This window comes from Aspergillus terreus, genomic scaffold (assembly GCF_000149615.1).
Source record: "Aspergillus terreus NIH2624 scaffold_10 genomic scaffold, whole genome shotgun sequence".
Classification (NCBI taxonomy): Eukaryota; Fungi; Ascomycota; class Eurotiomycetes; order Eurotiales; family Aspergillaceae; genus Aspergillus; species Aspergillus terreus.
In genome coordinates this window covers 1415888-1440187 of record NT_165933.1, presented here as the reverse complement: position 1 = coordinate 1440187, position 24300 = coordinate 1415888, and the positions used below count along the sequence as shown (strand labels likewise).

The following is a 24300-nucleotide window of genomic DNA, read 5'->3' as shown; positions in this document are numbered from 1 at the left end:
GCTCCGAAGGAGGGGGTCGGCGCAATAACATCCCGCCACACAGATTGCAGGGCAGAGTTCGGGAGGGTCTTCATAGGTTGCACAGGTAGGATGGCAAAGAGAGCCGCATTCATCGTACACCTCCTGCACCAGCATCACAGGTGAACAGTTAGTGTTTGCTACTTATGAGACAGGGGAAGAACATACGTTCTCACGACACGGTTGTTCTCTGACGGCAGTGTATGCCATCGCGTTGGCAACAAGGACAGCTAGGACGACGTACAGCTTCATTTTGGCAGGAAAGAGAAAGATATTTGTGCTTTTATGGTTATGGAGAATCGAACGCAACGAGCGGACTCTGTTTATATACCTTTCCACCATGTGGGAAGTTTCTTTGCTGTTTCAGGCCTTCAACAGCGGCGGGTGAGGTCTCGAATGGACCCCTGCAGAATACGAGCTGGAGTCCCTTACCCTCAGCTCTCCGGAAACAAACAATTTTTGTATGCATCCCCAAGGATAAACACTTGGCTGATATATGCCGCGGCATCTACGAACACCTGACGAAGGATTGTCAACCATTCACGTTTTGAAGTTGATATGATGGCATGCCTGGGCTGACTGCGTTCGTATCCAGAGGCCATGGCAATATGACACTTCCACCAATCTTCCTCGTATACACGAGGTTCCCCGGGGATGTGATTTATTCAAAAAGTACCGGTCCAACCGGGTAATTGGGGTTTAATTCGACCCCGAGGCAGAAGAATGCCACTCCGTGGCGGATTGGTCTTGACCATGGGATGTCTTACCTTCTCTCGTCATCACCAAGAAACACTTGCATTTGAATCCACTTATTGTCAAAAACTGTCATAAGGCTTTCGATTGCACGAATGCCTGCAACTGCCGTTTTGTTTACATCCCAGTCTTTAGATTGAAATCAGTGTGGTCGGGAGTAATGATCTTCCAGATGGCACCGCTGTCACCCTATAGTACCCCAATAAAGCAGAAAGGGGGTGTTGGTTAGAACAATTGACATATGCGTTCCTAAACGGGGGCCGTACAAAATCTGAGCAGGGATTTATTCCCTCTCGATTTAACCGGGTCGTATGATCATCACCTGGGCAGTTTGTGAGGCTTCCCAACCGCGACTAGGCAACAATGGTCCATTGACTGTAGTAGTAATGGAGCATGTAGATGTCGCAGGACCCTTCTGGAGGGCAACATGGCAGGCTTTATTCTGGGCGTTGCTATGGCGTATCTGGGACTCTCCGCAGCGATGAACGAAAGTGGTCAGGGTGCCATTCTATTTTCAAATCTGATGATCCTGGAATCATGCCAATATTGCACAATTTGGAATAGAGAATACCTCGCAGGCTTGGCTAGACAGTAGATAATGTCGCTCATTTCTAGGATATCTCATTTGTCGAGCCGCAAAACAATGCCTCTCCCTCAGAACGGACGGCGGTTACTTCGTTCAGAGTTGCAGATCGGCCACTCTGCAGATCATATTCGTTTCTCGACTTCGTAGGCGCAAAGCCGTGAAATTCGCCGCTAAACAGGGTTTCAAAGGTATTGGGATGCATTTGACCAGAACTTGTAGTGTTTGTGCGGGAACGAAATCTGGTTATAAGCCATGGTGGTTGAATGATCAATCTCAATTTGCAAAGGTCAATCTAATTGGTACTCTTGTCTCCCCCATTTCTGAAAACTTCTGCTTGGATTAATTCAAAGAGCCTTGTCGCAGCGCTCAACATAATTATTGTGAATACTGTTGGTTTGATTGCAGATGTTGGATCGTTCCCCATTAAACATCCGTGTGGTTCAGCGCACGTCATAGTGATGCAAGGGCCAACCAAACGTCACTTTATCTAGATCTCTAGGAGTAGACGAACAAGTATAAATTCCCAAGACTTCTAGATCCTTTGCCACTACATGTGGATAATAGTTGGCTCGTACTGCCTTATCTCCTTCATTCTTCTCCACTAACTATCAGTTACTGTACGAATATTTTGGTCAATCCCACCGCATCATGGCTGCATCTCAGGCGGCGAATCTTGTTGAGAAGGCGGTTGGGCATAGCGATAATGCGACCGTCACCACCGACGTGAGCAGTTACAACAAGAAAGAGTATGGTGTTGAAACGGGCCCGCCCATCCAAGCCACAACCTGGCAGGGCAAGAACAGTATTGCTGTCGGTATGGTTTAGCAGCCACTGGAACAAGGATTTCCTCATTCTGATGACGGATAATGCAGTGGAAATGCCGAAACCCCGGGTCATCGACGAAGGGGACGTGATCGTGAAGGTAACGGGCAGCACAATCTGCGGCAGCGACCTGCATCTGTATCATGGTATTTTCCCCCATGCTCCTTTAATGGGTCCAAAAACAGGCGCTAATCATTCGGGCTCAGGTGTGATACCTCAGTTGGAGAAGGGAGACGTCCTGGGACATGAATGTTGTGGCATTGTTGAGACGACGGGCCCAACTGTGTCCAAGGTTCGTCCGGGTCAACGTGTCGTTGTCTCTTTCCCAATCGCCTGCGGGAGTTGCACGAATTGCAACAGGAAGCTCTTCTCCCAGTGCGAGAGAACCAACGAGAATACCATCACCAATGCCTTGTATGGCAAGCGAACAGCTGGTTCGTCCTCCATCATTGTTGCCCTGTATCCGTAACATCACAGAACCTAAGAAATATCATCCTACTAGGCATTTTTGGATACTCGCATTTCACCGGAGGATTCGCTGGTGGTCAAGCCGAGTACATCCGTGTACCCTACGGCGATGTGAACCTCCTCCCCATCCCGGATGATGTGCCTGACGAGAAGGCACTGTTCCTATCGGATGTCCTGGGTACATCCTGGCACTGTGTGGTCGACACGGGGGTCAGTCCAGGCGACGTGGTAGCCATCTGGGGGGCCGGCCCAATCGGCCAAATGTGTGCTCAGTTCAGTTTCTACCACGGCGCGCAACGCGTGATCCTCATCGACGGCGGAAACGCTGCATGGCGATTGGACTATGTCAAGTCCAAGGCCCCCAAGGTGGAAACGATCGATTACTCTCGTCTTAGCAATGGCGAATCTGTGACGTCCCGGCTGAAGGAACTGGTGCCCGGGGGGCCTGATGTCGCTCTGGAATGTGCAGCTGGCGAGTATGCCAAGGGATGGATCCACTACTTCGAACAGCTGCTTGGCATGGAGACCGACACTTCCGAGATTCTGAATGAGATGATCACCTCCGTCCGTCCGTTTGGACGCGTCGGGGTGACTGGAGTCTATGCAGCATACGTTAGTAAACCATCACTCCAGCTGGCGATGCAGCGTTCACTGACGGTGTCTCTGACAGACGAATCACTTCAACATTGGCGCACTCATGCAGACAGGGGTCCGATTGATCGGCAATGGACAAGCCCCCGTGCAGAAATATTGGGCCGAGTTGATGGAGCTCATTCGCAAAGGGGAGATCAACCCTCTGGATATGGTGACCCACCGATTGCGCCTCGAGGACATGGACAAGGTGTATGCCTTGTTCGATCGCCGGGACGAGGGAGTCCAGAAAGTGTTTGTCCAGACACAGTACTCGGCGCCTCCGTGTGTAGGCGCGCCTGCACTGACGGAATTGTAGCGGGATGACTGTATAGCGAGCGGGCTAGTGGATGTCATTGACGAAAAAGCGTGTTTGTTTTACGATGGATTGTCCGGGACGCATAAATTGTAGGGGGGTATACTTGCGAAACTGGATTTTCTATCTACCCATCCATCTTTCCTCATGTCACCCCACCTCTTCATGATGTTGCTCGGAGACCATTAATAGCTGCAAGAAAGAAAATTCATAAAATTAGACACCATTCCGAAAGTAAGAGGTTCCCCACATTTTCTGGAGTAGCTGAAAAAGGACAGTGCTGTCAATGTGACGTAGTGGCGCCCATGATAACATAGGTAGTGCCCCTACAAATAGTGTATTGTGTATTGTATGTGTCTGTAGGTAGAAGATAGTTACCATCGCTTGATCTATACATAACTTTATTCCCCCCTGACAGACTCGCCTATTTTGTTCAGCGTCCTAACAGGGCCTAGACAGTGATCTAACTACGCTCTGTGTTGACTTGCGGATTCTATTGATGCATGGCGGAATCAATGCCGGTTACAACACGCTATGCAAGAATCGAGGCATCGAAATAAACACCACGAAGCTGAGGATAATTTCCCAGCTGCAAAGAATAGTGAGCGTGAGCAAGCTTCAGACCATGAGACAAAGGCGATGAGACCGCCGACATCGTCATTTGCGCGTGCACTGTGGAATTTTTCATCGCAATGGTTTCTCATCCCCCAGGGAAACGGCATTATAGCTGTAATCCTTCACCAGCTGGACTATCAGTTCAGAGGACTCACGATAATATCGGTTGTCCTCTGGATATACACTATTGTATTGCTGGTTGTTGGGTTATCCCTCTACACGCTGCGAATTCTTCTCCACCATCGCCATGTCGCTCATATGCTGAAGACAAGCATCACGGAGACATCATGTCTAGCAAGCATTCCCATCACCTTTACCACGATCATCCAAATGACAGTGCTAGTCCTGGTACGGCAATGGGGTGCAGCATGGGGTATTGTCGCCTACGTTTTATGGTGGGTCAATACAGCAATGGCAGTTGTGGTCGTGATGGGCATCCCGTACGTCTTTGTGAGAATCCAGCCTCCAGGAGTCAAGGCGATCCTACCAGGGGTGCTTCTACCGCTGATCTCGACACTCACCTCGGCTGCTGGTGGAGGTGTCATCTGTCGATATGGAGCTCTTAGCAGCCGATTGCAGGTTCCTGTGATTATCGTCTCTTTTCTCGAAGTTGGCCTAGGGCTCGCGTTAGCTGTGACACTGGCTGACACCTTTATGACGAGACTATTCGACAAAAGCTTCCCTTCTGTGGAAGACATCTATCAGGATATGATTCTCTGCGGTCCATTCGGCCAAGGCAGCTTTGCCCTACAAATCCTAGGACAGGCAGTTTCGCGCGATGCTTTTGCAGAATACAATCGTGGGACGTTTTTAACGGCTGAAGCTGCCAAGCCTATCGCGTTCGCCAGCGAATTAGCTGGCCTGCTTGTCTGGGGATATGGCACATTCTGGTGGTGTTTTGCCATTATTAGTATATCCCATACCTTCATCTCCCGGACAAGGCATCGCCAGCAGACTTCCTTCACCTTGGCCGCTTGGTCTCTAGTCTTTCCGTGGGTAAGTCTGCAATACCCCCGAGACATTGACAAGTCTTGCTCACGGATATAACAGGGCGTCTATACCAATGCTGCTGTGGAGCTAGGGAAATTGATGGATTCTCCGGCTTTTAAAGTGTGGTCAACGGCACTACTTCTTATGCTCCTTATGATCTGGGTCGTTAACCATATTTTCACGATCAAAGGACTAGTTTCGGGGGATCTGCTGGGTGTAAGACAGGGGCGGGATACAAATGCACAGGATGATACTTATGGTGGTGGACGACTTTGAGTCCAACGCGGAGTATGGATTTCGGGCTTACTCAAACAATTCGAAACTGTGTGGCACGGCATACCTCACCAATATAGATCATATCATATTTGATTATAGGAAGGAGCAGTAAAAATATCAACAATTCTGGCAGCCCGCTTGAAGATACTATATTACAGGAAGACGTTGCGTACACAACGTTTCATGCTCTGGCAATACAACCTGATATCATGAAGATGAAACAATAACCTCCTTCGTCGCATTGGCCGAAGTCGGCGCCAGTTAAAACACCACTTGAGTAATTATTTCCAACCTCTGTCCAGCTTTGACGTTGACTCGTCCGGGGAGACCACGAATAGACCCCGAAGAGATAGGGTTCAACAGTTGGATCTATCCGCTTGACCGTCCGTCGTATCGTTCGTTTCTTTCTGGTGCTCCTCGAAGATATCGTGATCGAACCGCGGATCCAACTTATTCAGGATCTTGCTACCGTGGGGCTTTGGTTTCTCGGGAGCTGTAGCCGACTGACCGGGGCCTGGAAAGCCTGGGTTCTGCGAACTCTCTCGTGGTCTGTCCGGGTAGGCCTCGCTGGCCTCAGCCCGTTGTTCGCGTGGAATCGCTGAGGGGAAGGTCTCAGACATTATGGCTGTGTGTGCGAGTCCAGGTGGAAGACAATGAGGGAATGAACTAAATGTTAGGTGAATGGCTCGGTATTCTTCTATTCCTCGCTTCCTTTAGCGTCGTCGAGTGCTCTGGTGTATTTATATCCTTCCCCTATGACGTCACGTCCACGACAGTGTGGAAACAGAGATACTATTGACCTAAGTATTACAGCATTTTGAAAGCAGAAGAAACATTCAGGTCCAATCCAAGAAATTATCTGATGCAAAGGAAAGTTTGTGAGAAGCTTACCGTGGGACTAGCAACGATATCCATGCATTGACCGGCAATGCACTCTACCTTCCTTTGCCAACTACATTACTTCGGATATTATGTACCCAATTTGGCAGATTGGTGTATCACAATTTAACATTGCAGACTCAACAGTATTGAGCTCTCGCATTCGATAGTATCTTCATTCCGCACCATGAAATCCAAATCTGAATACCAATTTCTTGAAAAGACCCCTTGGTCTCCCCTACTCAACTGACGAACTCCCAAAATGTGTCTAGTTTTTCAGGTTACCATGTGCATCTGAGTCACGTTGACCGAACTCCAGGCCTGACGCGAGCAAAATGGACGGAAATTGGCGAACCAGTTAGCACAGTACGATAGATTTCCCGTGGCACAGTCACAGCCATGGGATTGATTTTCGGGATCTCTTCCATCGCTATGCTGTACTTCTCGAGCAGGTCGCGGAGAAAGGAAGAACGTGAGGCCAATATGCGCTGGATGTAGTTCACTCGTTCTGAATGCCTGCGTACTAAAGTATCACAAATCGTATCCATCAGGTGAAGGTACTGAAAGCACCGAGGGCCAGTCACCAACTGATCTGGGACCACCTCGATAACATGGCCGATGTAGGCCTGGACCACTGAGCGCAGAAGTGCAATGGCCATGACCCCTAAATTCCAGTCGCGAATGCGGGTGTCAGCGTCGCTCTGTGAAACCTCCTCTGCTCATGCCTGCTAATAAGAGAAAATGTTTTATTAGTGTGAGCGCAGTATATGTACAAACAAGGCATCTGCAATAGCACCCATCTGCCCTCCTCTTATCGTCTGCCATCATCTGTGCTATCCCATGCTCCCGCCATCCTCCGCGCCGCTGACCACTACATCCAGATTCATTGGCCCATGATCATTCCGTCGAAAGCTACACCATTACAAAGTGTAGGGGCCATAGATCTCAGTGTACGCATCATCAACGAAGAAATCGGAGATCGTTTTCTGTATTTCGAATGGATTTCAGCCGAGCCGACCGTGTACCGAAGCCAATGCCGGGGTGGCGAAGTACCCGACGAGGTACAAGGTACTGAAAGCCAAAAGCGATTTTCGAGCAAAAAACGGCCTGGACAAAGACAAGGTATTAGCAAGAGGCCTTGTTATTGAAAGGGAATGTGCGCACCAGTTGTAGCTTTCTCCCGAGCTCTTTTTCGGTCGGAAAAGTGGCTAATTGGAAGTTAGCGCTTTAAAAAACCAAGTATCACGATGGTCTATACTTATCTGCCCCTTGGTGTTGAGGAATTTTTGCTGGAACGCGGGCTTGGCATCTGGTATAGTTAGCAATTCACCAATGACATTGCAAATTTGCGGCCAGCCCACCGGTACCTATTATCAAGATAAGATGAGGACGTTGGGCAGCCCAGAGTATCTAGAGTGTCGAGGAGCAATGTAAGTTAGTGACTAAAGACTGTAGGGATTGTCTGAAGAGATGGTGCTCACCATATGCGCCTCTCGTCTGCGTGTCTTGTAATCAACAGCCAAAGCCGCTCTGGAATTTGCTTCTGGGTGCAGAAGTTTCAGCCGACGAGTCCGATAAGGAGCAAGGGAGATTGTGTACCACGCTGGAGACCATATAGCAATTGGATAATGCTTGTAAAGGATGTAGGGAATGTCCGTGAGGTGGAAGGCATCGTTAAACGGGATTTGCGAAGACTAGCTGGTCGTTAGCTATCCATGCCTAGGAGGCAGCTGGAGCAAAAGAGGAGCATATCTTCTGTGTTCTTCAACGAGTGGAATCCTGAATTATTGCCGGGTTATCATCGTCGGTCCATAGCAAGTGGCGTCACTCCGGGGCCTCACCAACTGGACACAACGTTTACAGGCAACCAACACGACATCCTGAAGCGACCGACGCAGTATCTTTCAGTCGTAGACATGCTCTATTCAGGCGTCAGATATAGGGTAGGACATGCGGAACATCGATGATAGTGAGCACGGTCGGGTAAAGCGAGGATCTGAGGCGCGTCTAAGAGAGACAAGGAATGTTAGCAAAGTCTGGGAAATTGGAGCGAAAGCACCACAAAGGCGGTCAGGGCGTCCTTAGCTCTTAATGAAGTAGACTCCGGTGGGTTGATAGACGGGGAATGTCGTAGGGAACATCAGATGATCAATGGGTAGGAAAGCAGAGCAATAAATCGCAAAGGAAGAGAGTGGTAGAGGAGAAATATGGAGAGGGACTTAGAAGAAATCGAAGGCTGCTGAGATCTGGTAAGGCACAGCGCTCAAAAAGGAAGGTACATCAGCCCTCACTAAGAATATTGGACTTAGGCATATCCAGCCTACCGACTCATATGTAAAATCGATCCAAATCGAGGATTTAGACGAGATTCAAGGGGTTACCCTTAAAGACTAGGTTTTTGCCCTATGACGCGAACTCCTGAAGGTCAAACAAGAAGAGTAAAGCATAGGTCGGGTCATTAAATTATATTTGTGCTATCCCTTTTAATGCTTCTGGCGATGTCGGGTTTTGCTATACGTGTCCATCTATTATAGTAAACATTCCTTTGATATTTGCTAGCCTTCTTTGTCTAGAAGAACTCAACATTCCAGGTACAATGAATCAGATATTCATATGCTTTATCTTGTCCGGTGGTTCTTGGATCCTGTTCTGGAGGCAGCTGTATCGTATACTGCTTCTTCCCCTCCACTATTGGAAGGCCGACAATAACCTCATCTCCACGATTGATTCTGATTATCGGAAGCCCTAAGATAGGATCTGCTGCTTGTCTATCGGAAAACGTAGGGTTAACAAGAAAAAAGATCCGCTCAATCCCTTCGTACATCTCGTAAATAAAGATCGACTGGATAAGTCCGATGTTCTCGTGCTGATACTGGATAACATCCCCTTCTACAAAAGTTATCCTAGTGCCAGAGGTGCTATTAATAACAGTCATTAGCCGAAGCATTAGTAGTAGAGAAGAAACAGATATAGAAGAACTAATAGGAGCATAACCTAGACCAAAGTCGAGCAAATAGAAGACTTACCTTGAGTAGCACGATATCTTGCCGAACCATTTGCTTGCCTTATTGCCTAGATTAGTAATAGAAGGCCTGTTATAACTAGTTAGTCCACATGATACGCCTGTCGAAGAGTATTGAGAAATAGATAGAGTATCGGAAGACTGCCAAAATTAACAGATATACCATATTTCTTTTCCACTAGGGATGCACGATATCTTTTATACACCTGGATAAATGTACATAGACCAAATTTTTCAGCTAATATCTGGTCGCTATCTTCGTTGTCTTCATCGTTATAGTCTTCCCGCGCCATAGCTGATGAACTGTTCAAGAACAATACAAAAACCGAAGGGCATTGCTGCTGAAGATCCTGTATAGTCTTCGAGAAGTTTACTTGCTCCGGAATAGCATTCTCCAGGCATAACTGGATCTTGCGTCTGAAGCTTTCCTCATAGAGAAAAGCTCGTTCAATATCTCGGTGGTTTGTTTGTTAGATGTATCTCTTGAAAAAGCTGTAGACAATCTTCGTCAGCTTAATGCTCCCTACATAATCATAAAATAGATTGCCATATAATTCCAACAGTAGAAGGGGAAATAAAGAAGAAAGATATTTAAGTAATAACCAGGGCTACATTGTTGACCACCAAAAACAAACTTGCAGAATGAGACATACCGGTATTTATCTTCACCAGCTAAAACATTGCAATTGTAGGGCACAGCGTATTCTTCTGCTTGCTCCATATAATGGAGTCCGATATGTATATTCGGGCGTTTTTGCAGGGCTCGTAAAGCTTAGCTTTTTTTCAACGGCACCCCATGCTGGCTTTCCACAGAGGGGCTTCTGGTGGCAACAGACATCAAACAAGCTCTGGATAAGGATCTGTATATCTCTGCAGCATTAACAGCAACCTCTATTAGATTCTAGAGACCTTAACGTGCTGTTACAATAGCTTATGCCAGATTTTTCCGGTCTTATTTTAACATAGAATGCCAGACAAGTAAAAAATTACTCTTCGCTATTGCACAAAAAACACAGATAATATTAGCTTCAGAAGTTTCAGAAGCGCCGAAGACTCCATCAATAGCTCGATAATAGAAATCGCTTATCCAGTTTCGAACCAAATTGCACCGTAGTACAAATAAGATAATAATTAAGGCCCGAGCGTGTTCTTGTAGTTAATAACTCTCTAAGTAATGCAGAGGCGACTACAGACGCTACCAACCAGGTGGAAAAGGAAAGTATCTGAGTGCCGAATAATACACAGTCCGTCCAGCTGGGGACAGAATATAATCAAGCAATAAGCTATAAGAGATCTTAGAGTTTCCGGCGTACTTAGAGTAGCAGGGATCGAACAGGAAATAAGCAACAAGATTTAGGCTTAGACAGATCTGTAGTAGAGGCGATGGCTGCAGCGACAGACCATATTACTGGCAGAAAATATCCCGTACTAATCCTGTCTTCCTTTCGGCGATCTCTTATACTTAGACAATCTAATAATAAAATCCGCCCTTCGACACAATATCGTAGTCCATATTCAACCGTTTATTCTCCGATACTAAGTACTGCCGACATAACTGTTTTACTTAAAATCCTTTAAAGCCAGCATTATCTTGCTGCTAAGGCATATCACCAAGAAATACTAAATATAGTGCAACAAGCTTCGTATAGGTATTGTCCTCTATCTAGAGAACAACACCATCACGCTCTAACCGACGAAGACCTTAAAGAGTAAAAATAACATCGGTAAAATTGCTAGCATAAGGACCGAGAGTCACTGGGAGGATATTGCTACACTTTGCACGATCATATACGCAGAGACTAGCTAGAATAAGGTAAATGCCCATTAAGGACCGGTACATATTGCAGTAGACACTAAAGCCATTAATAAATAGCTGATATAGCATGCTATAACAATTGCCATTATCCAAAAGACTTCGTAGATGAGTTCTGCCGTATATTTTGAGCCCAAGATCTCCACGAATAAAGAAGGTCAGATTCAAAGGTTGTACTGTCAGCTCGTCGTCGACGTATCTAACCACTCGATATAAAAGTAGTGCATTATCCGAAGGCTGTATAGATCTTCATTAAAAAAAAAACCACTGTCGAAGTAATAGTTGAGAATAACATCTGCCTTATGCTGTATAACCGTATCTTCAGACACAAACACATAGTCGCCGTCCTCCAGAAGTATCTCATTTGTTAGCATGGGGCATTGCGCATCATTCAGATAATCATAGAGATATTAAGGAGCATTAGAATAGCAAATAATCGGCTGAATCTGTAGTATAACCTCTCCCCTTTCAATAAGTTATCTCTGATAACAGATTTCTGCCGACCCATAGCACACGCCCAAGATAATACCTGAATCTTCGGCACATACACAAGTCTCCTTCTAACAGCGATAGTGGGCAAACTCAGAAGAGAATACAGGCGAGTTATCGTTATATCTTGCAAATTGTCCAGAGGTAGTGCGAATGGAAGAACCCCATGCTCATAAATGCCAAAGTTCTGCCAGCCGATCCACCCATTCAGCCATACCACAATAAAGCTTTTAGCGAAAGGGCATAGACCGTGCCATCTTTGCGAGAAGTATCTCCGAATTTATAATATACAGCCAGCGAAGTGCAGTCTCAGCAAGATTTTATTCAGAAGCTGAAAGTGTCGGAAGCTTCGAAGATATAACAGGTATTTTAACGCGTTAGAGAGGTATCACTGAAACCTGCCCACGAAATTTCTTTCGTAGTATAGAAATTAACTTCGGCAATCGGTGGATTAGAGATACATCTTTGAGAGTCTGGAGGACTTTTAATAAGGATATGTAGTGGGCTCTACTTATCCCCGCGTCGAGACACCAAGTAGCTAAGAGCAGGTGAAACAGCTCCAATTCCTCTGGGCATTAGTACTGGGCCACCTCTTCGTACTCGCGCGGTGGTTGTGCTATTGATGGAGACCTTGTCCGTGGTAGCATCAAGGTAGCTGTGCTATTATCATTGGAATAACTGTCCGCTTCGGGGTGCTGGAGCTGCTCTGCAATCTGCGCTTGAATGAAACATATCGCCTCGTCATGAGCAATCTCGTCTTCAGCGCTGATAGTCGTCGACGTGTCTGTTACTCGGGGGATATTGTCCATCACATCTTCGACAATGTCGTTTGCAGTCTTAAAATATTAGCTTCAAATTGAGCTTTTGAAAAGTAGGGCATCTACCTTCAATTCTCTCACTTCAGATTCCACTGAGGCGACGCTGTCTGTGTCCAATGCGAGATTCAAATCGGAAGGCTCATCAAGAGGCTCCTCGATAGACGGGATTGGGACACGACGCTCCTCGCTTCTCTGACTCAACTCCTGCATCAGAGGATTTAGAGGCAACCCAGGCGTTCGATTCGATGCATTTCGATTAGAGAAAATCGAATGGGTCTTAGACACAAAGAACCGCTGCCGTCTTGTACGAAGGAATCGACGAGACATATTGAAGGCGTGGTGAGAGAAGAGAAGAAGGTGAGTGAAAGTGGGAGAGAAATGGGTGAAGATTCCTAAGATGACTTCCCACGCTGACGAAGTGATTTAGATCTCTTCGCTGTCCGCCTTTTAGACAACATTTGTCTACCTTCAATATAGCCAGAAAAATGTGCAAAAAAATTAGAAAAATCAGGTAGTCCTACAGTTACTGGAAATAATCTCAAGACCTTCTAGGGCTATAAAAAAATCGCTTCAAAAGGTGCTGCAGAAAAAGAGAGGCCAAATTTCGGTACATTGTCTGTCCCTATCGAATAAAACGCGAAATCGTTGGACTTAGTGACTTTTCGATATCCCCAAGAGTCTCTGATCTTCAAAATCAAATCAAATCTGGCAATTTCTACGAAATATTGCGGTGCTCTGGCAAAGTTGCCTCTATTCCTCCTGTCTATGCTGGAATAGGGGAGAATGAGTCACGTGCTGGAGTGCTTAATGCAACTGCAACTCCCTTCGTCCCTGTTTAATGATTCTCATCCTCTACCTCTTCTCTCAACCTTCGACCAAAACTTTCGACTATCAAGAAGAGCTTACGATCTTTCATTCTAAGCATCTTACTGGCGCTAAGGCCTGTCTCGGTGCTCCGGCACCGTGTCTGGAAGCTGTCGCAATGCCGTCTAAGCGTCAGACCCGAGGTACCCCAGTGAGTTTATTTTCAGACATCTCTACATCTGTGGGATATAAATTATAGCCAACTTGAATAGAGCAGTCGATCTAGAATTCCTGGTTCCGACCTTTGTGAACCGCCGATCCACAAGCGAGGAGACAAGCCAAGGCACGCTCATAACTCCAAATGCCTCGACTGAATCTTTGGCCCCAATGCAGTCTCTCCCTTCTCTGCCACTCGATCCGGCTCTAGCAAACAACGAAGAGACCCAAGTTGTGCCTGCGACTCCATCTCCTGATAGCGCAGCACCGCCTAAAGATACCCAAGTTGATCTTACTTAAAATGCCCAATAAGAGCAAGGCGAATCTTCTTCCAACAAAAAGCGACGCAAGAATTACATCACCCCGCCCGGCGCCCAAGAGTACGAACGTGTTAATGCTATTCTTCGTGAGAAGATTCTTCATAAACTTCGCTGGCAGTATCTCTGTACTCTCTCGCAAGACGGCTACAAGAAGATCATCTTCGAAGTGCTCAAAATCGATAATAAGCAGAACTATCAGTTCCACTCCGCCAGAATGCTGGTACAATCAAATTGTCGCCAATGGAAGTCTGCAACCGTGAGCAAGATGTTTGTAAGGCTTTCTATTTAATATTTGCTCTGTCCCAGCTAATTATCGTCTAGGAACATGTTGCGAACGAAAAAGAGCTTGCGCGCGCTGCCGGAGGAGAGTTCAGCATAGCCGATGCAATAGATCCAGCCAAGCTATTCCGGCACTTTGAGTCCAATTTCACCGTCGACAAATTTGAATCGGTCTTCTTTTGGGCTAAGCCTATTCTCGATTACGACAAGAGCTCTCCTTTAAGACAGTGGTACATTCGGTCGATTTATGCCAACCTTGCTGCCCAAATAAAGCTATGCCATGATTTCGATCCGAAAGAAGAGGCAGAAAAACAGGAGTACGCGAAGAACCAAGTACTTACCTTCTGGAACTCCCTTGCAAAGCATCCTCAATATAGCGATGTGGATAGAGGCTGTTTCGCACAGAAATCTGTGTCTCGCAAGAGAAAACGGCCGCAGGATAAAGCACAGGTCGACATCAATGCTCTTGTCCAGACAGGCGCCCCCCGTCCAGCGAAGACAACGGCCAGCACCACCGACTATTAGGTTCACATTCACTCCGTCGCCATCCGAGGCTTATATATGCTTAAAGATGATATGGTTAAGGCTATTAAGGTGCTTAATAATGTCAGGGAGCACTGGTTTGTTCAGCAAGGCGGAGTTATGGGCATGTCGGGCTTTGTTCATGGGATTTTTGCGATGATTTATATGACTTATAAGAATGTATAATAAGGAGACTGCGATACATGCGTCTAGTTATACTATACGAAGTTATAAAAGAAGATTCTGAAGATAAATCGACTGGTAGTATTACTCCAGCTATGCAAAAGATTTACTGGCAATAAAAATGAGGTCTATCCAGAGTGTCGTGAATTCCTCTATTTGTTTATTCTCCCATCACCTACCACTGCCCACCAGTGATTCAGTCTCCCTCCGAAGCTTTTCATTAAAGATTTCAGTCTTCAGACAAAATATGAGATCTTAAGAATAGCTGGCATCAATAATATCGAGCAAATAACGATCCAGCACACTCCTGCGTTAACGAGTCTGTCCCGAAGACTTCATCAGTCAGAGTCCTTTCTCCCCCAGATAAACGTGTTAATCGATAATAGCTAACAAGACTGTCTGAGTTCTGCAGCCGCTATATACCGTTCTTATCTGTCTGGCGAGATGCAAGTCCCTTCTGATGATGACGAAACCGATGACCTTGAGCCTGTCCGCCGTGTGTCTACGCCACGCATACTATCTACCTCTACAAGCGCTTGCGGTCTCCATGAACAGCCAAAAGCCCTGTATTCTGAAGACTTCGATGATATGCCCATCAGTGTCCGCGTAGGGGATATTGAAATCCACAACTACTGGGCACCAATGCCCAATGTCCGCCGGTGGGCAGTCGAGACGATTATCGACGAACTGAACCTCTTAATTCCGATGTGGATTGCTCATAATCATCATTCCGACGCAGGACTACAAAGCGATCGTGATATTATGCTTAGATTTTCTATGCTACGGTGCTTAGGGAAGGCTATGGAAATTCCCGATGTTTTATGGGACGTGAACAATAATCCTGGCCTAGCGAAGTGCGGACATGCGATATATCGTTATGCTCGTGCTCCTAGTCGCGAGAATTCGCGATAATTTGTACATAATAATGCCTGGGAGCTTGCTTCAGAGTGAAAGCAAAGGCTTATAAGCTCTTCCTGTCTCTCTTGACAGACTTGAATTTCTGTAGGGCACGATAGGACAACGCACTTATTTCACCCTTAACCTCACTTTTATCCGACTCCTAATCTCTCACCTCTGTCCCCCTCGTCACTTCATAATTCCACATATCTCGCAGTCGATATCTCTTGAGCGCCATTTACCGGTCCAGTTCGTTTCTGAGCCAGACTATCGACCGCCAGGCTGAGTCAAGAGAAGGCGACAACATGGAGAGGGAACGGGAACCTCGTGGAACCTCATCTACCCAGATTTCCTCCACTGCGGTCGGCTCTCGCCAGGGATCACTTGAGCCAGAGGAAAGCGATAAGTGGAGGACAGAGATTCTCGACATATTTCTCATGTACAGACCAGACATTGACTCCCTGGACGCTGAAGCTCTCTCGTTTGAGGAGGGTTGCATTCAAGAAAATGACTTGAACTGGCCATGGATGCGAAGCGATACGAGATACCAAGAATGGGTTCGGGCTGTGGAGACAAGAAGACAGCATCTGATCGAGCACCCCGTCAACACTGAACTACAGACAACAGATCCACCTCCGACCGGGGATCTCCCTACGGGACCACAGGTCCATACCGAGAGAGAAAGGTTACCGGCTCTATTGATCCCCCCTGACGTTCAGGAACAACCTCGACTCAGAGACCGAGACAACGAGCTTTCCGATTCCGAACGCATGATGCACGACCGCGAACAAGAGATACACAATGAGGATGAAGGGGTTAACCATCAGAGCCATTTACCGGTGCTAATTACGGACGCCTCTTTGGACGCCCAAGATCAAGCGCATGAAGACACCGATAGCCTCCGAGCCTTACATTCCGATGACGAAGGGGGCACCACAGCGGTGCAATCGCCGGATAGCGTACAAGAAGCATCAGAGGCGGCTCTTGGACTTCACGATGCAGCAGAGGAGGAGGAGGATCCTGACTTACGAGACGCTCTACTTGAAAGGGCAGCCGAGCTATTGGGTGAAACTTTGTTCCCTGGAGTCACAGGCCATGAACCACTGCTTGTGGATACGGGACTTCAAAGCACTTCTACTGCGGAGGGCGAGTCCGAGCCTACTGAGGGCCAGTCCGAGCCAGCGCCAGCGCCAGGAAATAACGGTACTCCCGGGGTCCAAGATACGGGCACTGGAAAAAGAAAAAGACAAATTTCACGAAAGGCAACGATGGAACTGCACCGAGATGCAAGAACCAGACAACTGACAGATGATGAGATCCGCGCGATTGCGCGCCAGCCGCCGGGGTTCCGAAAGGCCTATGTTGGATATTGGACAACAACTGGCCATATCCGCGAAAAGTTCTACAAATTCATCTTCGAAAAAGATAATAAAGGTGCATATATATTTGATGACACTGTCCAAGCTTCGAACGTGGCCAACATGGAAGGGGCGAGAGCAAGACACGAACACCCCGAACTTTTCAACAGAAGAGGCCACAGAAGATTGAAATCAGTGAAGATCCGAAAGGATCAGCGTGACCCGCATGGTCATTTTATCAAGACGGAGGTCCACGAAATGAACGAGAGTATGAGGAGAAGGGTAGTCGCAAACGCCATAAGGGGGGAGTCCCTACTTGGGGCTCTCCCCTTGGAAGAGGAAAAGAGCCGGTCCAAACTCAAGGAGGCGGTCGCTAAGGCCCAAGAGCGAGAGCTGCTTGCCAAAGCGACGATAGATGAAATAGACTCGGCGTACAGGGACAATCTGCAGGACCTTGCGAGAAGAAACCGCCAGCGAGAGTCAAAACTCAAGAAAGAAAACCAGCAACTTCAAGAGGAAGTTAAACGCCTGCAAGCGGTGATCGATGCAATGCTTACCAATATGCCGTCGGCACCCCCTCAACGGCCCGCACCACGGGGGCGTGACGATACGGATGACGACTCGATGGGTCCTGATCATTTTGCGTCGACAGATCCTATTGAAGCGTGACGCCGGCCCCATAGTGCACATCATACCACTAGCATTTCTTTTCTATGTATTCATCTTCTAGGTACAGATTTCATTGCTCGCTGCACCAGAATGAATCGGTAATCTCTTTTACTACTTTATTGGCATGCTTTTGACGTATTAATATAACTTCCGGATAGATCTACGTGTCTTTCTGCAATGAAGTTTCGTATCCGAGAACAGTGTAACCCGGATAATATTGCTGTCAAATATCCTGACGGCTGATGAGTTCCTAACGTATGGGTGGTTTGTAAACGAGTCAATTATATCCTCCAGCTGTATCTATGCGACGGTACGGCAGGTTGATATTCACCGGTCTTGGGTCTGCAGAGAGAACGTTTAAGACAACAGGGAGCGATAGACTGAGCTCTCATCGCTGTGTGCTAAGGAAGATCTGGTGCGAAGGGCCATGACGCGCGTGGATCATCTTGTTCAGTCGAAGGAGCAGCGAAGATAGAGACAGTGGCTATGCCGCTATCAAAGGTCAGAAAGATGGACTAAACGTTATGGGGAGAGGGTAGACTTACAGTGGTTGTTAAAGGGAGTAATGAGAGGGATGCGGAGTGTTGAAGTTGATGTTCTGCTGTTATCTGTTAGAGTAGCTTGATCTTGAGTGGTCAAGTTGCTTTGTCACTAATAAATCCCACATCTTGCTCTATCTACCTACCGTCTCATATTCCTCTTTCTGTCGATAGAATTAGCAGCTAGGAGAGTTAGGTTCACTCAGTAAGTCATTTTAACTACCTCTTTGTCGATACGCCCAAAATCTAAGTGGGAGTGCAATCAATTTGGCTATCTAGGAATAACGCCTAAGTACAAGAAGTCAAGATACAGCACAGTCTTGGGAATTGGTTGCTTGAAAAGCTATCAATGCTCCATCATCGTCTTATTCTCTTGCCGACAGTGCTTCCGGTAGAGAAGCATTTCATCAATAACGTCCTCTAGGCGGCGCTTAGCCTTCTGGAGTTCTGCATTCTCTGCCCGAAGCCGCTCGTTGTCTTTGGTAAGTTGGTCAATCCTGTCATGCGCATCATTCCGTTCTTTGCCATGTGTTGCCACCAGGTCTGTGATCATGATGTTGTGATTGCCGGCTTGCTCACAGATTGTGGCGTTAGCTTTGGGCTGTCTTGCGTTGCTTGCATCAGATCTTTGCTGTTGAGGGTTGCATGGGGGGGCAGATTCATGACTGGAGGCGGACAGGTGTGCGGTAACTTGTTCCTTTCCTGCGGTTGGAACGGTTGTGCTCTTCGCAGATGTGGCAATAGCTGCAGTGAGCGCTTTGGAGCTATTGTGCGTGTGAACCGGGGATGTGCCGTATCCATCCTCCCATGAGTATCGGCCAACTCCGTATCCTGCTTCAGATTCTTCTTCGTCGCTTTGTTCAATACAGTCGGTTTCCGAGGGGCTGGTGAAGAAATCAAGATGAGGGCTTGAAGCATCCTCACGCTGGTTACGCAGTTTTCGAAAAGTTGCACTTCTTGTAGTTGCATCGCCACTAGGAGTTGGTTGGACGGGGTTGCTGAATATCGCACTGGCTGGTTTGGCTTTCTGGAGGGAGGTCGGTGCGTCATTGTTGTCAATAGGAGGTGAACAATCACGGCCACTCGTAGTAGAGTCGGTAACTGTAGTTGTAGGTAGATGCGGGCGATTTTGCCGTTGTAACATGCATGCCTTCATGCGGATTTGACAAGCCTTGCGCGCGAGCGACAACTTCTTGCTAGAATCTTTCTCGGCCTGTATCTCCTGATCTAGCTTATCTGCGGCGGCTGTAGCCTCCTCCACAGTTTGATAATCATCCTCCACAGAGCATACGGCATGCTCACCGATATTTGTTTGAGAAACTGTGGGTGGAAGGGTAAAGAGTGCAGCTTTCGGTGTGTTATCTGCTGGAGATGGATAAGCGGCGGTTCGATCGTAGGCTCCTTTACCGACTGCTTCGGGTTCCTTTCCCCCTGCCACCCAGGTGGAGCGTCTGAGGGTGTTAAGACGAGTGAATCTGCTTGTCTGGCGACTTCCTCCCAATATCTCAGATGTGGCCGTTCGCGCGACCTGAGGGGAAACGAGTGGCATTGTAAAAGTTGTAAAAGCGTCCGCAGTCGGACTCTGGCCCCTCGGGGATCTCTGGCTTTCTTCCGACATTGGAGTTGGCTTCTTATGAACAATGGCGTCAATCTCAATGTCATGATGAGGTCTGTGATTTGGTGAACTTACTGATGGTTCCTGGGGAGGCGTCTGATTTGGAGCCATGGGAGGCTTGTCGCTACCTAATACCTGACCCTTAGGCTGCGACGACCTCTGATGGTGTTTAGAACCTGGTTCCATACTGAGGAACAGGAACTGAAAGCGTTTTCGTGATAATGTGGACTCTTTTGGTACGATAAACGGATGAGGATAAGAAGGCTGTGATGATCGAGTGAGGGATATGGAGAGTGAGATTAGATGAGGGAGATGGGGAGACAGGGAGATGAGGTCCACGGTATAACAAAGAGGGAAAATAAAATCTGAAAATGAGAGGTGGAAAGTGCAATTGTCCCCATCCCATATTTTCTTGATTTTTTAATTAGGATTCTATGCTCCGTTATGGGATATGTACCCATCCAATTTCTTAATACTATTGTCTCGTGTCTTCTTGCTCATCTGGCCCTTATAGTTAAAGTATTCTGGATTTTTATGATGAAACTGTTTCTGGTATACATACTCTATATTATAAATCCGGTGTGATTTCAGGATCTAATCTTGCAGTCTGTATCTTATTAGAGATGATAAGGAAGGGTGTCTCCATATATACTAATGGCATATAGAGGGAGTCAGGGCATTTTAATGAAGTAATTAGTCATATATCACCCCATCATGCTCTATATTCTTATTTTGCTCTAGTATTAGTTACTTTAGAGAAACCTATACATTAATGCAAAGAATTCTATTATATTAAATAATGGGAATACTGGTACAATATCTGTAGAGCATAGGTAAGTTGGTGGTGGGGCGCCATCCCCAGTCCCTACAATACCGAAGTTACCTACCTAGGTATCTACCTTTGTAGTCCTTTAGGTAGATACCTACCTTGCTCACAACGCGTCGATTACGGCTACATACACGCGTCTCAATCTTCCATCACATCATCGAAGTCACCTACCATATCCCCTCAACCGATCTAACGGCTGCGTTATCAAAGATGGTTCGGCGATCAGCACGACTCGCAGCCCGAGCCCAAAAGCAGGCTTCTCTAGCCACTGATGCCCTTTCCGTTGAAGGGGGCATCACTCTCTCCGACATTCAAACTGGAGACAGCTCTACCGATATTCGTCGCTTTATAGGGGGAATCACCATCCCTGATAGCCAAGACAGTTCCGAACCGTTCGAATTTGATTCTACGGGTATCCTTCGCTTCGCAGGCGATATTACTATTCCTGATAGCCAGGATAGTTTCGAGTACATCGAGTGGAGTTCAGCTACCCCTGAAGGTACCTATAAAACATTCTCCCTATTTATGGATAGCAAATCACCCGAATCCCAATGTGGCCCATCTTGTTTCAACAGTATTCTCTAATATCTCGTTCTATCAGGCAATGAAAATCCCGATAACAATGACAATGGAAATACCGACACGGAAGGCGATGTTCTCTCGGAGTCCAATGTCCCATCTGACAATGAAATGGGAGAGGACAACGAGGACAACGAGGACAACGAGGACAACGAGGACAACGAGGACAACGAGGACAACGAGGACAACGATAACAGAGACGATTTGTCTTTCGAGTTCTATCTATCGTCAGATGAGGATATGAAAGAGGGCGAAGATAACGATGAGGAAGAGGACATCATCCTGGAGATCGACATCACCTCAGATGACGAAATGGACGAAGAAAACGATGAGGAAGGCAGCACAGATACCGACGATACCGAGAGCATCGCCAGCGAAGACCTGGACATTGGTGAAGATACAGCAGGCAAGTAATTTTTACTACTTCTATCCCCTCGTATCTTGGACTGGTTTCGACTACTGACTTTTGGATCATATTTTGGACTACTCGAATACGGCACTTATTTAACGACCGACCACTTGGACGGGTAGAATTTTGGTTGGCAATTTTGGGTCACTATTGGACTATATCAGCTTATATCCCCTTCTCAAATAATATACACAGCTCGCTAATACGTAAACAGATGGATATAGGAAAACTTTCGAAGAAAGAGTCCGTGCAATCATCGATACGCTTTACGGCTTGCTCGAAAATGCGGGTGATCAGGAAGGACTCCGCAAAAACATGCTCTCAACCATGGACGGCTTTGAGAAGGATGATCTCACGGAACGTGTTTTGCAGGCCTTTCCAGAAAAGGTTAAGATATTACTCGGCATGCCTACAATTCTCCCAGTTCGGAGCCTGGCCAGGTACCTCCATAGGGCAAAGACCAAGAAACAAGGAGTTTACTGCATTTTTGCTGTTGATGGCAAGCTTAGGCTTGAGGCTCGATATATCGGCAGCTCGAAAACCATCCGTATCAGGATCACGGGGCATATATGGAGAATTGCCCGGAAGTCTACAAGCCTTTATGCATACCAGATCCTGGCAAAACCAGGATGGAAAATTTCCTCACGTGCACTGGTCCAGGACGATTGTGTGCCACCAGAAATACGGTTTATGTGCGAAACCATATGCATGCTGCTACTTGGAAGTTTCTATTCCGATTTCGACAACCACCGTTTGTTTCCCCCCGGGACCAAGGAAGTCCTTAGGCAACTCCAAGTACGGGGTATTCTTGATCATCCCGATGAGGAGACCATACCCCTGAACAAGTCATTACCGGTCTTCACTTACCCGTGTTTCGGCTGGTTCCTGACTCGCACGGAGCCGGCAACATGTGAGGCATGCGGTCAACGTCCTCCCGTCAAGCGCTCTCTACGATTCGGGCAACACCTTTGCCTTACATGCATCAACCAAAAGCGATACGATGCGCTTGATGACGCTTTGAAGACCGGGCCGTGTGCGTGGTGTCTTGTGGCACCGCTACCTGCTGACGGGGATTACCTGCCATGTATCATCAATGGCCAGGCGTACTGCGGAGCCTGCAAAAGATCGTACGTTACTAGAGGTGGCTTTCGGCCTCGGCGGAAGGAAAAATACCAGGAGAAATGTGCATGCAGCAATTGCCCTTTCCGTTTAACTCCTGAGACTGCTCGGCTGGTCAAAGGCAAGCGGTACTGCCCACGTTGCGGCCCGTTTTTCAAAGGCAGGGAGGATGGAGCCGAACATAGGCATGGGTTGGGGAAATGCGAATGCCCAGGATGTCCCATGCACGTTACTTGGAAGCTTCCGCTTGACAAGCGCTTAGTGTGGCATGGGGAATCCCAGCGCTATATCTGTCAGGAATGTTATGATCTGACGTCCAGCGGCATAGCTGCTCAAGAACATGCCCATAAACGCCCATCCTGCCAATGCCCGGATGGGTGTGACAATCCGAAGTCACAGGCGGTTAAATATAGTTCCAAACTTGGGGTATATCTCTGCATGAAGTGCTGGGCGTATTGGTACCTACCGACCAAACACCCAGATACTGACACGCACGTTCATTAGATATAGACAGATACGGATGCAGGAGACTCGGGTAGCAGAGGTTTCTGTATTTTTTAGACTATTCCACAGAGAGAGACGCTCATAGGATGTAGAAGGATATGGGATACGGCCAATGCAGACGGCAATAATTCTGTATTTATTAACAATGTATTATAAAGAGCGAATGCTTATAACTTGCTGTTGTTTCGACTTACAAAGATCAACATGCCAACGGTGAATCACCCATCAAGGGATCTCTCCGGGGCCATATGGCCCGGCAAAATCCCCAGTCCAAGGCCATGATCGACTCTCTAGCCGTTTCTGGGTCGCAATTGGAGCAGGAGGTCATGGTCCTCTTCACAGACCCTCATCACCACTATGTGACCCCCAAGTTCTACACAGAGACCAAGCCTCAGACAGGGAAGGTCGCCCCGACATGGAACTATTCTGCCGTCCAGGTATACGGAAAAGCGACCGTGTATTATGATTCCTCCCGCGAAGAAACCTCCCGATACCTTGCGCAGCAACTGCACGATTTGTCGCAACACTGCGAGACGAACATCATGGGATATACGGGGGAATCAGGCAGAGAAGCGCCATGGACGGTGGATGAAGCGCCCGAGGGCTTCTTGAATATTCTGAAGAAGAACATCATCGGGATTGAAGTGTCCATTGAACGCATTCAGGGGAAATACAAGATGAGCCAGGAGCGTGTCAAGGGTGACCGGGAGGGCGTGATCGAGGGATTCAAACACCTGCAGACGGACACGGCCGATTATATCGCACGGATGGTCGAGGAAAGAGGCGCAATAAAAGATCAGGCAAAGCAATAACACTTTCAGCACAATGATACCTCCTACCTGGCCCTTGAACCGTACATTGGAGCACCAAACGTAGTGAATTATATCTCGTCTCTATACTCCGTAGCTACCTACCTACCCAGTACCTACTCTGACCGACATCTAGCCCAACTATTAATTCAAT

General features: G+C 47.3%; 8 protein-coding genes across 8 annotated transcripts; 5 read left to right on the top strand and 3 right to left on the bottom strand.

Annotated features, from left to right (window-relative positions):
- Positions 1 to 2005: 2005 nt before the first annotated feature.
- ATEG_07354 (uncharacterized protein) lies at positions 2006 to 3596 on the top strand (the record flags this gene model as incomplete). Its single annotated transcript, XM_001210040.1, has 4 exons — positions 2006 to 2171; positions 2386 to 2613; positions 2682 to 3259; positions 3318 to 3596. The coding sequence occupies 4 exons, from the start codon at positions 2006 to 2008 to the stop codon at positions 3594 to 3596; spliced, it is 1251 nt and encodes a 416-aa protein (XP_001210040.1).
- Positions 3597 to 4127: 531 nt separating this feature from the next.
- On the top strand, positions 4128 to 5255 carry ATEG_07353 (putative malic acid transport protein; the record flags this gene model as incomplete). The annotated part of the gene is made up of 1 exon (XM_001210039.1): positions 4128 to 5255. The coding sequence occupies one exon, from the start codon at positions 4128 to 4130 to the stop codon at positions 5253 to 5255; it is 1128 nt and encodes a 375-aa protein (XP_001210039.1).
- A 3667-nt stretch (positions 5256 to 8922) lies between these two features.
- ATEG_07352 (uncharacterized protein) lies at positions 8923 to 9668 on the bottom strand (the record flags this gene model as incomplete). The annotated part of the gene is made up of 3 exons (XM_001210038.1): positions 8923 to 9271; positions 9380 to 9425; positions 9539 to 9668. 3 exons carry the CDS (start codon positions 9666 to 9668, stop codon positions 8923 to 8925), a joined length of 525 nt encoding a protein of 174 aa, XP_001210038.1.
- A 2584-nt stretch (positions 9669 to 12252) lies between these two features.
- Positions 12253 to 12822, bottom strand: ATEG_07351 (uncharacterized protein; the record flags this gene model as incomplete). The annotated part of the gene is made up of 2 exons (XM_001210037.1): positions 12253 to 12513; positions 12562 to 12822. 2 exons carry the CDS (start codon positions 12820 to 12822, stop codon positions 12253 to 12255), a joined length of 522 nt encoding a protein of 173 aa, XP_001210037.1.
- A 1278-nt stretch (positions 12823 to 14100) lies between these two features.
- On the top strand, positions 14101 to 14639 carry ATEG_07350 (uncharacterized protein; the record flags this gene model as incomplete). The annotated part of the gene is made up of 2 exons (XM_001210036.1): positions 14101 to 14106; positions 14157 to 14639. The coding sequence occupies 2 exons, from the start codon at positions 14101 to 14103 to the stop codon at positions 14637 to 14639; spliced, it is 489 nt and encodes a 162-aa protein (XP_001210036.1).
- Positions 14640 to 16021: 1382 nt separating this feature from the next.
- ATEG_07349 (uncharacterized protein) lies at positions 16022 to 17743 on the top strand (the record flags this gene model as incomplete). Its single annotated transcript, XM_001210035.1, has 1 exon — positions 16022 to 17743. One exon carries the CDS (start codon positions 16022 to 16024, stop codon positions 17741 to 17743), a length of 1722 nt encoding a protein of 573 aa, XP_001210035.1.
- Positions 17744 to 18628: 885 nt separating this feature from the next.
- Positions 18629 to 20083, bottom strand: ATEG_07348 (uncharacterized protein; the record flags this gene model as incomplete). Its single annotated transcript, XM_001210034.1, has 2 exons — positions 18629 to 19810; positions 19973 to 20083. 2 exons carry the CDS (start codon positions 20081 to 20083, stop codon positions 18629 to 18631), a joined length of 1293 nt encoding a protein of 430 aa, XP_001210034.1.
- Positions 20084 to 20936: 853 nt separating this feature from the next.
- On the top strand, positions 20937 to 24149 carry ATEG_07347 (FMN-binding negative transcriptional regulator; the record flags this gene model as incomplete). The annotated part of the gene is made up of 4 exons (XM_001210033.1): positions 20937 to 21225; positions 21328 to 21715; positions 21939 to 22747; positions 23536 to 24149. The coding sequence occupies 4 exons, from the start codon at positions 20937 to 20939 to the stop codon at positions 24147 to 24149; spliced, it is 2100 nt and encodes a 699-aa protein (XP_001210033.1).
- Positions 24150 to 24300: the final 151 nt, after the last annotated feature.